Below are 18,223 nucleotides of genomic sequence, written 5' to 3' on the forward strand. Positions count from 1 at the left end.
AGAGATGAAGTAACTGGGGCATAGAGAAGTGAAATTACTTGCCCAAGGCCCCACAGCCAGCAGTGGTCCACTGATTATCAACCCTGGGCTCTTTCCACTAGGCCACGCTGGTCTCACTTCTGCCTAGAAATGTACCACATGGTCTGTGTCCGACTTGATTATCTTATGTCTGTCACGGTGCTTAGTATAGTGCTTTCCTTCATTCAATCATATTTATTGAGCACTTACTGTGTGCAGAGCACTGTACTAAGCGCTTGGGAAGTACAAGTTGGCAACATATAGAGACGGTCCCTACCCAACAGCGGGCTCACAGTGCTTGGGACCTAGTCGGTGCTTAACAAATAGTATTCTTCTTCTTCCTCTTCCTCCTCCTCCGCTTATTCAAGTTGAAATAAAGAAATGAAGACACTAGTGCCTCTCTCCCCCTCTAGACTGTAAGCTCACTGTGGGCAGGGAACGTGTCTACCACCTCTGTTATACTGCACTCTCCCAAGGGCTTAGTCCAGTGCTCTGCATACAGTAACTGCTCAATAAGTACCAGCGATGATGAGTAAGAACTCTTTATTACAGGCCGAGTACGTGTGAGTGCATTTGCCTTCGGCACATTAGTAGCCAAAGTAAACAGGACTGCTAGTAATATATTGCTTTTGAAACTGCTGAGCTTTATTTTCCCATTCATTCAATCGTATTTATTGAGAGCTTAAGTGTGCTGAGCACTGTACTAAGTGCTTGGGAAGTACAAGTTGGCAACACATGGAGACGGTCCCTACCCAACAACGGGCTCACAGTCTAGAAGGGGGAGACAGACAACAAAACATATTAACCAAATAAAATAAATAGAATAAATACGTACAAGTAAAATAAATATTCATTCATTCATTCAGTCGTATTTATTGAGCACTTACTGTGTGCAGAGCTCTGTACTAAGCGCTTGGGAAGCACAAGTTTGCAACATAATAGAGACATCTGTTGGAGGGTGGGTAATCTTAGGCAAATAAATAATAATTGCCTAAATAATCTTAGGCAAATAAAGGTAGTCTGCCAGGGTGTCCAGAATTACCAAACAATGGTACCTTGCCTCTTGCCTACAGCATGTTTATATCTGGCAGCAGCGCAGAAATCAAACCTCACACCCTTCATACCCTGAAAGGTTCCTGAGCAGATATACTTACCACTAGAAGCAATGTGGCCAAATGGAAAGGGAATGGCCCTGGGAATCAGAGGACCTGGGTTCTAATCCAGGCTCTGCCACTTGTCTGCTGTGTGACCTGGGGAATCACTTGGCTTCTTTGGGCCTCAGTGACCTCATCTGTAAAATGGGGATTAAAACTGTGAGCCCCCCGTGGGACAACCTGATAACCTTGTAACCTCCCCAGCGCTTAGAACAGTGCTTTGCAGAGTAAGCACTTAAAAAATACCATCATTATTATTATTATCATCTGTAAAATGGGAATTAAATCCTACTTAACAAATGCCATCATTATTATTATTATCATATGTAAAATGGGGATTAAATCCTACACCCTCCTACCTAGTCTGTGAGCCCCATGTGGGATGGGAACCGGTGTCCGACCTGAATATTTCGTATCTATCCCAGAGCTTAGAACAGTGCTTGTCACAGAGGAAGTGCTTGACAATAACAACGATAAGAAGGGTCATGATTGTCCAAGATTATGAGTGTCTGGAGAGCCCCAGAACCTGTAAAGAAAGAGGCCTTCGGACCGTAGCGTTAGAAATCACGTAAGCTCGTCCTCTAAACCGTAAGCTTCTTATGGCCAGGGAGTGTGTCTGCTAATTCTGTTGTATTGTACTCTCCCAAGCGCTTAGTACAGTGCTGTACACATAGTAAGCACTCAAAGAATATGATTGATAGATTGATAGATCGTGAACTTGGAGAAGCAGTGCAGCCTAATGGAAAGAGCACAGGCCCGAGAGGTAGATGGCTTGGTTTCTAATTCTGGCTCTGCCGTGTTCTTGCCCTGTGATCTTGAGCAAGTTCGCTTTAACTCTGCTCTGAACCTCAGTTCCCTCACCTGTAAAATGGGGATTAAGTGCTATTCCCTCCTATCTAGGCTGTGAGCCCCGTAGGAGACAGGGACTGGGCCCTGATTTTCCTGAATCTAGCCCAGCATGTAAAACAGCGCTTGGCACATAGTAAGCATTTAACAAGTGCGTTAATCACAATAATAATAATAATGAGGATAAAATGGGATTGGCCAAGAATTAATGAGAGTCTGGAGAACTCCGAACCCTGAAAAGGAAGAGGCGTTGGGAATGCAGCTTTAGAGATCATGAAGCATGAATTTGGAGAAGTGGTGTGGCCCACTGGAAAGAGTCCAGGCCTGGGTGTCAGAACACTTCTAATCCCGGCTCTGCCCTGTGCCCGCCTTGTGACACGGGGCAGGTCGCTTCACTTCTCGGTGTCCAAATTCCCTCCTCTGTAAAATGGGGATTCAGTCCTATTCCCTCCTATCTGGACTGTGAAGCCCCATATGGGACAGGGACTGTGTCCTGATATTCTTGAATCTACCCAGCGCTTAGAACAGTGCTTTACACATAGTAAGTGCTTAATAAATGTCATCATTATTATTATTACCCCCACATTTAGAAGAGTGCTTGGTGCTTAATGAGCACTTAAAGACAAAACGAATAATGATGTGATAATCGTCCAAGAATATGAGTGTCTGGAGAACCCCAGAATCTGGAAAGGAAGAGGGATTGGGGGGCGTAGCATTAGAAATCATACCTTGTAACCTCCCCAGCGCTTAGAACAGTGCTTTGCACATAGTAAGCGCTTAATAAATGCCATTATAAAATCATGAGTCATGAATTGGAGAAGCAGCGGGGCCTGGGAGTTGGAACACCTGGCTTCTAACACTAGAACCACCACCTATCTGCTGTGTAACCTTGGGCAAGCCAATCAACGTCTCTGTGCCTCAGTTCCCTCATCTGTAAAATGAGGAACCAATCCCTGTTCTCCCTCCTACTTAGACCATGAGCCCCATGGGAGACCCGACGATCAGACACTTAGCCAGTCAGTCAGTCGTATTTATTGAGTGCTTACTGTGTGCAGAGCACTGGACTAAGCGCTTGGGAGAGGACGATATGACAAACAGACACATTCCCTGCCCACAAGGAGCTGACAGTCTAGATGGGGAGAAAGATGTTAATAGAAATAAAGGCAATTACAGCTATGTACATCAGTGCCATGGGGCTGGGGCAAGGTGAATGAAGGGAGCAAGTCAGGGTGATTCAGAAGGGAGTGGCGAAAGAGTCTTGTGAGCGGAGAACATGCCTACCAACTCTGTTATATTGTGCTCTCCCAAAAGCCCAGTACAGTGCTCTCAGTTCTTAAAATAGGGCTTGAATCATAGTAAGTGCCTGACAATTACCATTTCATCTAGGAAGGGAGAAGCACCATGGCTTAGTGGATAAAGCATGGGCCTGGCAATCAGAAAGTCATGTGTTCTAATCCCCAGCTCTGCCGCTTGGCTGCTGTGTGACCTTGGGCAAGTCACTTCACTTCTGTGGGCCTCATCTGTAAAATGGGGATTGAGACTGTGAACCCCGTGTGGGACAGGGACTGCGTCCAACCCGATTTGCTAGTATCCACCCCAGCGCTTCCTACAGTGCCTGACACTGCTTAACAAACACCATCATCATTATTATTATCATTGTTATTACTATTAACAAACACCACGATGATGATCGTCTTCCAGATGATGTCTTCCAAATGATAACCAGGGTTCGGAAGCGAGTCAGACGAGCTTCTGGCTAGCCCCCAGGGCTGCCCAGCTTTTTTCCTCGTGGGGCGGTGGGAAAGGTGCCGTTGTCCTCTTTGTTGCAGCCACAGAAGGGGAAATTGCCACAGCACGGCTGCAGCCATGGCTTCCAGAGAGAGTTGAAGAAGGAGAATTGTTGAGGCGCCGGGGAGAGACGCTCCCTGTGCTCCCTCACCGCCTCAGCCATTTTGGCCACGACGGCGTGGAAGAGGGCTTCGTTGTCGGGGGTCAGGGTCACCACCTCACGGGGGTCCCGCGAGAGGTCAAAGAGCAGAGGGGGGTCGTGTCGGTTCACCTCTCCAGAACAGGGGCACAGCTGGCTCCCGTAGCAGGCTCCGGCCTCCGGCGGGGTAAACTTGGGGGTCACGTAGTGGGCCTTCCACACCGTCCCACCTGGAGGAGGACACTTAGTGAGCGGGGCGTTCCGGGTCTTCCGAAGGGAAGCGCGGTGGCCGAACAGAGGGATCCCAGGCCTGGGAGCTGGAGGACCCGGTCCCGGCTCCACCACTTGGCCGCTATGCGGCCCCGGGCGAGCCGCTTCACTTCTCTGAGCCTCGGTGCCCTCGACTGCAAATGGTGATACGATACCTGTTCTCCCTCCCGCTTAGTCGGTGAACCCCATGTGGGACAGGGACTGTATCTGGCCTAATTAGCTTGTCTCTACCTTCATGCTTAGAACAGTGCTTGACACATAATAATAATAATGGCATTTATTAAGCATTTACTATGTGCAAAGCACTGTTCTAAGTGCTTGGGGGGATACAGGGTGATCAGGTTGTCCCACGTGGGGCTCACAGTCTTAATCCCCATTTTACAAAAGAGGTAACTGAGGCACAGAGAAGTTAAGTGGCTTGCCCAAGGTCACACAACTGACAAGTGGCGGAGTCAGGACTCGAATCATGACCTCTGGCTCCCAATCCTGTGCTCTTTCCACTGAGCCACAAAGCGCTTAAATGCCATTAAAAAAACTGTAACAAATGGCAGTTTGCACGCCTCCTCCAGGAGCCCTTCCCCTGACTTATCTCATCCCCCCCCACCCTATTTCCTCATGACTGACACTTCTGCCATTCCTCGTCACCCAAGTGCTTGAGTCCCTCACCCCCCAAGCCCCTTCAAAGCACTTATGTGCATATTTATTCATTCATTCAGTTGCATTTATTAAGCGCTTATTACTATCAAGTGCCGTCGGGTCATTTCCGATTCACAGCGATCCTACGGATCTACTTTCCCCAGAACGTCCTGTCTTCTGCCACAATCCTTACCCTTTCCAACTGTTCTTCCGTTATTGTTGTTAGGGTCTCTATCCATCTAGCTGCAGGTCTGCCTTTTCCACGTTTCCCTGGACTTTTCTGAGCATTAGTGTCTCCTCCAGAGAATTAGTTCTCCTGATTATGTGTCCAAAATACGCTAATCTAAATTGAGTCATGAAGCGCTTTAACAATATTGTTATTTAACAAATAACAATAATTTTGTTATTAACACAACAGTAAGCATATTTACATACTATAGATAAATCCCAGGCCTGGGAATCAGAAGGACCTGGTTTCTAATCCCGGCTCTTCCGCTTGTCTGTGGTGTGACCTTGGGCAAGTCACTTCATTTCTCTGATCCTCAGTTCCCTCATCTGTAAAATGGGTATTGAGACTTGAGACTTTGAGCCCCTTGTGTGACAGGAACTGTGTCCAACCTGATTAGCTTGTATCTACCCCAGCGTTTAGTACAGTGCCTGGCACACTGAAAGCGCTTAATAAATACCATTAAAAAAATTATACACTAGAGCTCCCTCCTAACTGTAATGTATTGTAGCATCCGTCTCTGCCTTTTAAGTGAAATTCTCCTTGAGGTCAGGGAACTTGGGAACTTGTCTGTCAACTCTGTTGTACTCTCCTAAGCGTCTAGTACGGTGCCCTGCATGGGTAAGTGCTCTAGAAATACCACTGATTGATTGATACTCACAGTCTTTTTGGTGCCACCTTATCGCGTGCAAATATGTCCCACAGTAGTGAAACAAAAACTCGTGCTCTGATTGATTGACTTCTCCCCGCAGTAAAGGAAAAAGGTTCCTCCCGTCGATCACCCTGAGAGAAAGCACAGAATGCAGAACAGAGAGCTTAGTACAGTGCCTGGCACGTAGTAAGCACTTAACAAATAACATAATTATCAGAGAGGAGTCCAGGAGGAAACGAATGGTGTGTCCGATCCTCTTACAGAACAAAAGGGAAAATAATTCAAGGTGTTGCCTATTAGAAATTATTCATCTGTATTATCAATCAGTCAAATCTGTCGTTTTTATTGAGTGTCTACTGTGTGCAGAGCGCTGTACTAAGCACTTGGGAGAGTACACTATAGCAATATAATTAGTGTCTTTTGTCCCCCTCTAGATTGTAAACTCGTGTGCAGGGCTTGTGGCTGCTAACTCTGTTGGACGGGACTCTTTCAAGCGCTTAGTACAGTGCTCTCTCCAGAGTTAAGCACTCAATAAATGCCATTGATTGATTGATTATTCTGTGCATTGTAAGTGCCCAAGGAATAATTTTGGACAGTTGGATGCATTTACTTGGAGGTACCTCCTATTCAACACATCAAAGCTAGGGAATCACACCCACTTACAGATAATCCTGTCACCTGGGCAAGATTTACTAGAAAAACTGAAATGCTTTTTCCAGCTTTTGGCGAGTTCCTGGGCGTGTCAGTCTCCTTCATTTCCTCATTCCCTGGTATTTCAAGTTAGTGTTCCTATATTTAGGAAGATGCTTTGTGGCCAAGTGGAAGGAACTCAGCCCTGGGAGTCAGAGCACCTGGGTTCTAATCCCAGCTCCACCCCTTAACCTGGGGCAAAGTCACTCCACTTCTCTGGGCTCTGTTTCCCCATCTGCAAGATGTGGATTCAATACCTGTTCTTCCTCCTACCCATACTGTGAACCCCATGTGAGGCCTGATTCTTTTGTATGAACCCCAGGATTTAAAACAGTGCTTACCACATAGTCAGTGCTTAACAAATAGTACAGTTGTTATCTCAACTCCACCAGTTGTCTGCTGTGTAAAATTGGGCCAAGTCACTTAAGCAGCGTGGCTCAATGGAAAGCGCACGGGCTTTGGAGTCCGAGGTCATGGGTTTAAATCCCAGCTCTGCCACTTGTCAGCTGTGTGACTTTGGGCAAGTGACTTCACTTCTCTGGGCCTCAGTTCCCTCATCTGTAAAATGGGGATTAAGACTGTGAGCCCTCCGTGGGACAACCTGATCACCTTGTAACCTCCCCCACACTTAGAACAGTGCTTTGCACATAGTAAGTGCTTAATAAATGCCATTATTATTATTAATATTATTAACTTCTCTGTGCCTCAGTTCCCTCATTTGCAAAATGGGCATTCATGAGAAGCAGCGTGGCTTAGTGGAAAGAGCACGGGCTTGGGAGTCAGAGGTCGTGAGTTCTAATCCCGGCCCTGCCACTTTCCAGCTGTGTGACTTTGGGCAAGTCACTTAACTTCTCTGTGCCTCAGTTACCTCATCTGTAAAATGAGGATTAAGGCTGTGAGCACCACTTGGGAAAACCTGATAACTTTGTATCTCCCCCAGCATTTAGAACAGTGCTTGACACATAGTAAGCACTTAATTAATGCCATCATCATTATTATTACATGTTACATTATTATATTGTTACATTACATTATGTACATTATTACATTATTATTACATTTAGACCGTGAGCCTAAAAGGATTATCTTTTCTCTAACTCAGCGCTTAGTACTTAGCATATAGGATGCCGCTATCATTATTATTAATAATAATATCGTTGTGATTATTATTATTATATTCCAGATAGACTGTCGCCCCACGCCCCCTAGTGGTCATCCACTAAAATACGGTTTCAGGATCTAGACCGTGTCTACCAACTCTGTTGGATTGTCCTCTCCCAAGCGCTTAGTACAGTGCTCTGCAAACAGTAAGCACTCAATAAATACCATTGTTTGAATCACAAGGAGAAATTCTGCTCCTCTAGCCAAAGCTCCCTACTACCATTTTTGTTTTTATTTTGTGTACTGCATGTATTTGGCTTTGTCCCTTATGCTGTTTTATTGTTTTAGTCTTTCATTGTTCCCAGTGTGTCTACATCCAGTCCTCCCCAGATCCCCTCTATATTCACGCAGAGTGGATAAAGCACAAGTCTGGGAGTCATCCCACCTCTCTGGATCTAATCAGTTGGTCATAGGTTCTAATCCCGGCTCTGCGACTTGTCTGCTGTGTGACCTTGGGCAAGGCACTTAAATTGTCTGTGCCTCAGTTCTCTCATCTGTAAAGTGGGGATTAAGACTTTGAGCCGTCTGGGGGGACAGGGACGGGGTCTTGTATCTACTGTAGCACTTAGAACAGTGCTTGGCACATAGCACTTAAAAAATTGCACAATTATTGTTATCCCAGTCCTTGACACATAGTAAGTGCTTAACAAATACAATTTTTTAACAAGTTATTGTTGCAGCTTTGAGTGAAATGAACAATTTAAACAGGAAACCCTATCTAATCAGCTGGTGGTAACAGTAGTAGTAGTAGCAGCAGTAGTAGTAGTATTTATTAAGAGCTTACTATGTGCAGAGTATTGTGCTAAGCACTGGGAGAGTACTTAGGTGGAATTAGATACCATCCCTGTCCTTCAGGGGACTCACAGTCTAAAATAAAAAGAGGGAGAGCAGAAAGGTGACAGACATGTCAGGGGAGATGAAACAAAGCATTAAGACAACATAAAGAGAAAAGGCAAAGATCTGTAAGGGGCAGGGGCAAAATAATGTTGACTGGTTCAAACTAATCAATGGTATCTAAAGAGCACTTACTATGAACAGAGCCCTATAGTAAACGCTTGGGAGAGTACGCTACAACATAATGAGCAGATTGGTTCCCTGATCATAGCGAGCTTATCGTGTAGAGGGGGAGATAGGCATTAATATGAATAAGTAAATTTATACTAGATCATTTAAAGCTACCTACATAAATGCTGGTGTTGGGGGTGGAATCTATGTGCATAGATGATGGAGAAGGGAAAGCGAGCTGAGGAAAAGAGGGCTTAATTGGGAAGGCATCTTGGAGGAGATGTGACCTTAATAATGCTTTGGAGGTAGGGAGAGGATTGATGTGTCGTCAGAGGTCAGAGTCAGAGGTCATGGGTTCAAACCCCGGCTCTGCCAATTGTCAGCTGTGTGACTTTGGGCATGTCACTTAGCTTCTCTGGGCCTCAGTACCTCATCTGTAAAATGGGGATTAAGACTGCAAACCCCCCGTGGGACAACCTGATCACCTTGTAACCTCCCCAGTGCTTAGAACAGTGCTTTGCACATAGTAAGTGCTTAATAAATGCCATTAGTATTATTATTTGGTGTATATGAAGGGGGAGAGAGTTCCAGGATAGGGGGAGGACGTGGGAAAGGGGTCAGTGGTGAGATAGACGAGTTCGGGGTCCAGTGAGGAGCTAAAAGGAGCGAAGTGTTTGGGCTGGGCTGGAGTAGGAGATCATTGAGCTGAGTTAGGAGGGGGCGAGATAGTGAGTGCTTTAAAGAAACCATTTGGAAATCGGGGACGTTGGTCGACATTGGTTTTACTGTAGAGAACTGGTATTGAGATCTTAGAAGAGGTTCAGTGGTTCTGGAGTCCCTACCTGTTGCGGGGCAGGGTTCCTCCACCCAAGAAGGTCACGGTGGGATAAATATCCATAAGGCTCGTGGGTTCGTCGATGGTCACGCTGGCAGGCAGCACTCCCGGCCACCGGAAAATCCCGGGCACGCGGATCCCGCCTTCCCAGCCTCCCATTCCTTTGCCACCTGCAGGTCAAAGCAGTTTGCCAGACTTCACCTGAGGAAAATGCTGAGGAAAATGCTATCGTACTCCCCCAGTAATAATAATGATGGTGTTTGATAAGCACTTACAATGTGCCAGGCACTGTTCAGCGCTGGGGTAGATCCAAGATAATCAGGTTGGACACAATCCCTGTCCCACATGGGGCTCACAGTCTTCATCGCCGTTTTACGGAGGAGGCCACTGAGGCCCAGAGAAGCAAAGTGACCTTTCCAGAGGCACACAGCAGACAAGTGATGGAACTGGGATTAGAACCCGGGACCTTCTGACTCGTAGATCCGTTGCTCTATCCACCAAGTCACACTGCTTCTAATTAGCTGATGAGTTTGTATCTACCCCAGTGCCTAGTACAGTAGCTGGCGCACATTCAGTGCTTAACAAATGTCATAAAAGAAAAAAAAATATTCAGCCCATTGGGCCCTACTCACGGTCAGCCTCTTGTTTCCTTACCTCTATATATTCCATTCCATCCGCCTAACTGTGACATTTCATCTTGAGATTCCAAATGTCCTCCATTGTCAGAGGTAAAATACACCAGGGTGTTGAATCTCAAGTTTTCCTTGTCGATTGCATCGAGAATTTTTCCTACAGAGCACGAAATCAAACAAGAAGAAGGTGGGTTCTAGTTAAGCTGGTTCGTGTATATTTTTAGCAGGTGACAATATGGGGAAATATCACAGGATGGGGAAAATTCAGAAAGGTAGAATCAAGACAGCCCCAGAGAGCCACTTTTGATTAGCTAATGAAGACAGAAGAGGGAGACCAAAAGTTTGGTCATCATGGAATTTATTGAGCACTTGCTGGGTACAGAGCACTGTGCTGAGCACTTGGGAGAGTACAGTACAATAGATATCCATCAGTCAGTGGTATTTATTGAGGGTTTATTATATAGACCACTGGCCTAAGCACTTGGGAGACTACAGAACAGTAAAGCAGTTTAGCCTAGTGGATAGAGCACAGGCCGGAAGTCAGAAGGTCCTGGGTTCTAGTCCTAGCTCTGCCACTTGTCTGCAGTGTGACCTTGGGTAAATCACTTCACTTCTCTGTGCCTCTGTTGCCTCATCTGTAAAATGGGGATGAAGACTGTGAGCCCTTGTGGAATAGGAACTGTGTTCAACCTGATCTACCTCATATCTACTCCAGTGCTTAGAACAGTGCCTGGCACTTAATAAGCACTTAATACTACAATTATTATTATTATCATCATTATTAGAGTTGAGTTGAGAATCTAGTGAGTTTAGAATCTAGTAATCTTACCTTATCCCAACTACTCCTCATTTCTCTCTCCACTTATCCTCTTTCCTTCAAAAGACTAAGGGTCAGCTTAAACAATGAGAAAATAAGCCCCTATGAAAAAGACATATTTTTCTCTGCACACATTTGAGATGCCTTCAACTTTCTTCAAGTTCTCCTAATGCCCCACTCACAAGAATGGGTGACAGCCAAATGGAAATGTTCTTCACAGGTAGAAGAAATCTCCAGAGGAATTAGTGACCTCCTTTCAGGATTAGGGGAGTGGGTGTGGAAAGTTAGCCTTAGTAAATTAGGGAATTTTATCAAGTGTTTACTATGTGCCGATCACTGTGTTATGTCAGGGGTAGGTACAGACAGCACTTGAATCAAATGCTTTGGTATTAATTTTAACATCATTCCTCCAATATGGTCTTCCTGAAGTTGAGGAGAGGAAGGAAAAACAAGGGAGAGAAAGTAAATCATTTCAGGAATCTGGTTCAGGAAGAGAAAACAGAAGCAGCAGAATTAGATATTTATACATCATATTTATATATCATGTACATATTTATTACTCTATTTATTTATTTATTTTACTTGTACATATCTATTCTATTTATTTTATTTAGTTAGTATGTTTGGTTTTGTTCTCTGTCTCCCCCTTTTAGACTGTGAGCCCACTGTTGGGTAGGGACTGTCTCTATATGTTGCCAACTTGTACTTCCCAAGCACTTAGTACAGTGCTCTGCACACGGTAAACGCTCAATAAAAGGAAGCAGTGTTTGTGTACAGGGAGAAAACAGAGAGAGGCTCCTAAATGAGCCACCTAAAAACACTGCAAAAAAGAATCTTCATGTATTAACTTTTATCATTGAATAGAGCACATCTTTTTTTCCCCAAAGAAATTCAAAGATCTTTTCTTCATTTACATTATGAACAACAGGACATCCCAGCTTGACCCCCGTATCTCTAATTATGGCCACCATATTATCATACTGCCCTTCATTTGGATTAAAGTAATATTTAAATATTTACACTGTATTTTTCTCCCGAGTTGCTAATAGCATGTGTTTTTTAAGCACACCCCAGAGGTAAGAAACCTTGCGAGATCCTTGGGTTGGAAGATGGGAAGTGTCATAGACTAGACACAGTCCCTGTCCTTATTATCATTGCCGATAAACTTTCCGTTCAGTCGTATTCATTCAGCGCTTACTATGTGCAGAGCACTGTACTAAGCACTTGGGAGAGGAGACTACAACAATAGACATATTCCCTGCCCACAAGCTTAGGGTTCCCCAGAGAAACATCTGAGGCCCAGAGAGGATAACTAAGGGGCCTGAGGCCCCAGATGTCATCTGTAACAAAGCCAAGGCTAAAGAAATACCTAATTTTTTCTAATGCTGTTCGTTAAGCGCTTTTTGTGTGTCAGGCACTGTACTAAACCCAGGGGTAGATAATCAATCAATCAATCAATCGTATTTATTGAGTGCTTACTGTGTGCAGAGCACTGTACTAAGCGCTTGGGAAGTACAAGTTGGCAACACATAGAGACGGTCCCTACCCAACAGTGGGCTCACAGTCTAGAAGGGGGTGACAGAACAAAAGAAAACATATTAACAAAATAAAATAAATAGAATAGATATGTACAAGTAAAGTAAATAAATTAATAGAGTAATAAATCTGTACAAACATATATACATATATACAGGTGCTGTGGGGAAGGGAAGGAGGTAAGGCGGGAGGCATGGAGAGGGGGAGGAGGGGGAGAGGAAGGAGGGGGCTCAGTCTGGGAAAGCCTCCTGGAGGAGGTGAGCTCTCAGTAGGGCCTTGAAGGGAGGAAGAGAGCGAGCTTGGCGGATGTGGGGAGGGAGGGCATTCCGGGCCAGGGGGTGTATGGCGGATGTGTAGCGGGCCAAAAGCGAGGAAAATGGAGGAGCTGGATGTTCCCCAATACTGCAGGTGCGAGACCCAATTTTTCTGCATAAAACCGAGTTACTAAGCAGAAGCCATCACGAGGCCAAAATTCCAGGGTTCTGCCGAAGCGGTAGCCCGCCGAGACTAGATGGCTCCATCCTAACTCCTCCTAAAGATGATTTCTTCCTTTGTCATTGGCAGGCATTGACTGAAAACGTTTGTCTGCAGGGTGTGATGAAACCAATCCAATAATCTGTTTTTAACGCCCAACTCCTCCTCTAAACTGCTTGTGGGCAGGGGTCCCATCTACCGACTCTGTTGGAGTGTACCCTCCCGAGTGTTTTGTACGGGGCTCTCCACAAAACAAGCGAGCACTCAGTACATATCAGAGATCAATCGATAACCATCGCTAGGTAAGCAGTATGGCATGGGGATAGGGCACGGGCCTGGGAGTCACAAGGTTTGCTGCCATTTGTCTGCTGCATAGGGATAGAGCATGGGCCTGGGAGTCACAAGGTTTGCTGCCATTTGTCTGCTGCATAGGGATAGGGCACGGGCCTGGGAGTCACAAGCTTTGCTGCCATTTGTCTGCTGCATAGGGATAGAGCACGGGCCTGAGAGTCACAAGATTTACTGCCATTTTTCTGCTGCGTGACCCTGGGCGAGTCACTCAACTCCTCTGTGCCTCAGTTCCCTCATCTGCAAAATGGGGATTGAGACTGTGAGCCCCACGTGGGATAGGGAGAGGTTCCAACCCAATTTTCTGGTTTTCATCCCAGCTCTTAGAATGGTGCCTGGCACGTGGTAAGTGCCTAGCAAACAAATAATAATAATAATAATCATAATAATGATAGCATTTATTAAGCACTTACTATGTGCAAAGCACTGTTCTAAGCCCTGGGGAGGTTACAAGGTGATCAGGATGTCCCACGGGGGGCTCACAGTCTTCATCCCCATCCTACAGGTGAGGGAACTGAGGCACAGAGGAGTTAAGTGACTTGCCCAAACTCGCACAGCTGACAAATGGCGGAGCCGGGATATGAGCCCATGACCTCTGACTCCAAAGCCCGTGGAGCTCTTTCCACTGAGCCACACTGCTTCTCATGCAAGTACCACAGTTATTATCATTATTATTAGTATTATCATTAATTAGGCTGCCCCCTGAATTCAGTCCCAGCAGGAGGAAGGAAAGGATCATCGCGCCAAGCCTATTTCACAGATGGAGAAACTGAGGCTCAAGGGATCTGAAAACCCCAGATCAGGCTAGATCAGACTCAAACTTCCCTCTGAATCGAACCTCCCCGATTGCTGCTCCTGCATATTCCCCTTGGAGCCAAGATGCCAGCAATCCCCGCTACAGTCTTCCCCATGTTGCTCATTCTCGCTTGACAACTGCGGGAGACGGAGGCTGAATGTTAAGTGTCCAGTCACACTCAGCTAAGTATCAATCAATCAATCATATGTATTGAGCGCTTACTGTGTGCAGAGCACTGTACTAAGCGCTTGGGAAGTACAAGTTGGCAACACATAGAGACAGTCCCTACCGAACAGTGGGCTCACAGTCTAGAAGGGGGTGACAGAGAACAAAACCAAACATATTAACAAAATAAAATAAATAGAATAGATATGAACAAGTAAAATAAATAGAGTAATAAATACGTACAAACATATATACCTATATACAGGTGCTGTGGGGAAGGGAAGGAGGTAAGGCGGGAGGGATGGAGAGGAGGAGGAGGGGGAGAGGAAGGAGGGGGCTCAGTCTGGGAAGGCCTCCTGGAGGAGGTGAGCTCTCAGTAGGGCCTTGAAGGGAGGAAGAGAGCTAGCTTGGCGGATGTTCCGAGGGGGGGCATTCCAGGCCAGGGGGTGTATGGCAGATGTGTAACGGACCAAAAGCGAGGAAAATGGAGGAGCTGGATGTTCCCCAATACTGCAGGTGCGAGACCCAGTTTTTCTTCAGAAAACCGAGTAACTAAGCAGGAGCTATCATGAGGCAAAAATGAAAGGGTTTTGCTGAAGCGGTAGCAAGCCGAGACTAGATGGCTTCATCTTCACACCTCCTAAAGATTATTTTTCCTTTGACATTGGCAGGCATTTACTTAAAACGTTTGTCTGTGGGGTGTGATGAAGCCAATCCAATAATCTGTTTTTAATGCCCAACTCCTCCTCTAAACTCCTTGTGGGCAGGGGTCCCATCTACCAACTCTGTTGGAGTGTACCTTCCCGAGCGTTTTGTACGGGGCTCTCCGCAAAGAAAGCGAGCGCTCAGTACATAGGTAGATAGCCATCGCTAGATAAGCAGTATGGCATGGGGATAGGGCATGGGCCTGGGAGTCAGGAGGTTTGCTGTCATTTGTCTGCTGCATAGGGTTAGGGCATGGGCCTGGGAGTCACAAGGTTTGCTGCCATTTGTCTGCTGCACAGGGATAGAGCACAGGCCTGGAAGTCACAAGGTTTGCTGCCATTTGTCTGCTGCATGACCTTGGGCGACTCACTTAACTCCTCTGTGCCTCAGTTCCCTCATCTGCAAAATGGGGATGGAGACTGTGAGCCCCACGTGGGATAGGGAGAGGGTCCAACCCAATTTGTTGGTTTCCACCCCAGCTCTCAGAATGGTGCCTGGCATGTGGTAAGTGCCTAGCAAACAAATAATAATGATAGCATTTATTAAGCACTTACTATGTGCAAAGCACTGTTCTAAGCGCTGGGGAGGTTACAAGGTGATCAGGATGTCCCATGGGGGGCTCACAGTCTCCATCCCCATTCCACAGGTGAGGGAACTGAGGCATAGTGGAGCTAAGTGACCCGCCCAAAGTCGCACAGCTGACAAGTGGCGGAGCCGGGATTTGAACCCATGACCTCTGACTCCAAAGCCGGGCTCTTTCCACTGAGCCACACTGCTTCTCATGCAAGTACCACAGTTATTATCATTATTATTAGTATTATCATTAATTGAGCTGCCCCTTGAATTAATTCAGTCCCAGCAGGAGGAAGGAAAGGATCATCCCGCCAAGCCCATTTCACAGATGGGGAAACTGAGGCTCAAGGAATCAGAAAACCCCAGATCAGGCTAGATCAGACTAAAACTTCCCCCTGAATTGAACTTCCCAGATTGTCGCTCCTGCATATTCCCCTTGGAGCCAAGATGCCAGCAATCCCCGCTATAGTCTTCCCCACATTGCTCATTCTCGCTTGACAACTGCGGGAGATGGGGGCTGAATGTTAAGTGTCCAGTCACACTCAGCTAAGTATCAATCAATCAATCAATCGTATTTATGGAGTGCTTACTGTGTGCAGAGCACTGTACTAAGGGCTTGGGAAGTACAAGTTGGCAACACATAGAGACAGTCCCTACCCAACAGTGGGCTCACAGTCTAGAAGGGGGTGACAGAAAACAGAACCAAACATATTAACAAGATAAAATAAATAGAATAGATATGTACAAGTAAAATAAATAAATAAATAGAGTAATAAATACGTAGAAACATATATACATATATACAGGAGCTGTGGGGAAGGGAAGGAGGTAAGGCCAGAGGGATGGAGAGGGGGCGGAGGGGGAGAGGAAGGAGGGGGCTCAGTCTGGGAAGGCCTCCTGGAGGAGTTGAGCTCTCAGTAGGGCCTTGAAGGGAGGAAGAGAGCGAGCTTGGCGGATGTGCGGAGGGGGGGCATTCCAGGCCAGGGGGTGTATGGCGGATGTGTAGCGGGCCAAAAGCGAGGAAAATGGAGGAGCTGGATGTTCCCCAATACTGCAGGTGCGAGACCCAATTTTTCTTCATAAAACCGAGTAACTAAGCAGAAGCCATCATGAGGCAAAAATGAAAGGGTTCTGCTGAAGCGTTAGCAACCCGAGGCTAGATGGCTCCATCTTCACGCCTCTTAAAGATTATTTCTTCCTTTTTCATTGGCATGCATTGACTTAAAACGTTTGTCTGCGGGGTGTGATGAAGCCAATCCAATAATCTGTTTTTAACGCCCAACTCCTCCTCTAAACTCCTTGTGGGCAGGGGTCCCATCTACCGACTCTGTTGGAGTGTACCCTCCCGAGTGTTTTGTACAGGGCTCTCCACAAAGCAAGCGAGCTCTCAGTACATACCAGAGATCAATCGATAACCATTGCTAGATAAGCAGTATGGCATGGGGATAGGGCACGGGCCTGGGAGTCACAAGGTTTGCTGCCAATTGTCTGCTGCATAGGGATAGAGCACGGGTCTGGGAGTCACAAGGTTTGCTGCCATTTGTCTGCTGCGTGACCTTGGGCGAGTCATTTAATTTCTCTGTGCCTCAGTTCCTTCATCTGCAAAATGGGGATGGAGACTGTGAGCCCCACGTGGGATAGGGAGAGGGTCCAAGCCAATTTGCTGGTTTCCACCCCAGCTCTTAGAATGGTGTCTGGCACGTGGTAAGTGCCTAGCAAACAAATAATAATAATAATAATAATAGCATTTATTAAGTGCTTACTACGTGCTAAGCACTGTTCTAAGTGCTGGGGAGGTTACAAGGTGATCAGGATGTCCCACCGGGGGCTCACAGTCTTCATCCGCATCCTACAGTTGAGGGAACTTAGGCACAGAGGAGTTAAGGCCTCCTTTTAGACTGTGAGCCCACTGTTGGGTAGGGACTGTCTCTATATGTTGTCAACTTGTACTTCCCAAGCGCTTAGTACAGTGCTCTGCACACAGTAAGCGCTCAATAAATATGATTGATTGATTGATTGATTAAGTGACTTGCCCAAAGTTGCACAGTTGACAAGTGGCGGAGCCAGGATATGAACCTATGACCTCTGACTCCAAAGCCTGGGCTCTTTCCACTGAACCACACTGCTTCTCATACAAGTACCGCAGTTATTATCATTATTATTAGTATTATCATTAATTGGGCTGCCCCTTGAATTAATTCAGTCCCAGCAGGAGGAAGGAAAGGATCATCGTGCCAAGCCCATTTCACAGATGGGGAAACTGAGGCTCAAGGGATCTGAAAACCCCAGATCAGGCTAGATCAGACTCAAACTTCCCCCTGAATTGAACCTCCCCGATTGTCGCTCCTGCATATTCCCCACGGAGCCAAGATGCGAGTAATCCCCGCTACAGTCTTCCCCACATTGCTCATTCTAGCTTGACAACTGTGGGAGACGGAGGGTGAATGTTGTGTCCAGTCACACTCAGGTAAGTATCAATCAATCAATCAATCAGTTGTATTTATTGAGCGCTTACTGTGTGCAGAGCACTGTACTAAGCACTTGGGAAATACAAGTTGGCAACACATAGAGACAGTCCCTACCCAACAATGGGCTCACAGTCTAAAAGGGGGTGACAGAGAACAAAACAAAACATATTAACAAAATAAAATAAATAGAATAGATATGTGCAAGTAAAATAAATAAATGGAGTAATAAATACGTACAAGCATATATACAGGTGCTGTGGGGAAGGGAAGGAGGTAAGGTGGGAGGGAT

The 18,223-nt window shown here is 46.1% G+C and overlaps 1 protein-coding gene across 1 annotated transcript in view; it reads right to left on the minus strand.

Moving 5' to 3' along the window:
- Nucleotides 1–3,774: 3,774 nt before the first annotated feature.
- ARSH (arylsulfatase family member H) overlaps nucleotides 3,775–18,223 on the minus strand; it is a 41,781-nt gene continuing 27,332 nt past the window's right edge. Inside the window, exons 7-10 of the mRNA XM_038757131.1 lie at nucleotides 10,075–10,209; nucleotides 9,428–9,590; nucleotides 5,739–5,860; nucleotides 3,775–4,175 (exon numbers count right to left, since the gene is read on the minus strand). Coding sequence (XP_038613059.1) covers nucleotides 3,775–4,175; nucleotides 5,739–5,860; nucleotides 9,428–9,590; nucleotides 10,075–10,209 — 821 coding nt within the window. The remainder of the gene's footprint in view (nucleotides 4,176–5,738; nucleotides 5,861–9,427; nucleotides 9,591–10,074; nucleotides 10,210–18,223) is intronic.

The sequence above is a fragment of the Tachyglossus aculeatus genome, chromosome 15 (genome assembly GCF_015852505.1).
Source record: "Tachyglossus aculeatus isolate mTacAcu1 chromosome 15, mTacAcu1.pri, whole genome shotgun sequence".
In the NCBI taxonomy this organism is placed as follows: domain Eukaryota; kingdom Metazoa; phylum Chordata; class Mammalia; order Monotremata; family Tachyglossidae; genus Tachyglossus; species Tachyglossus aculeatus.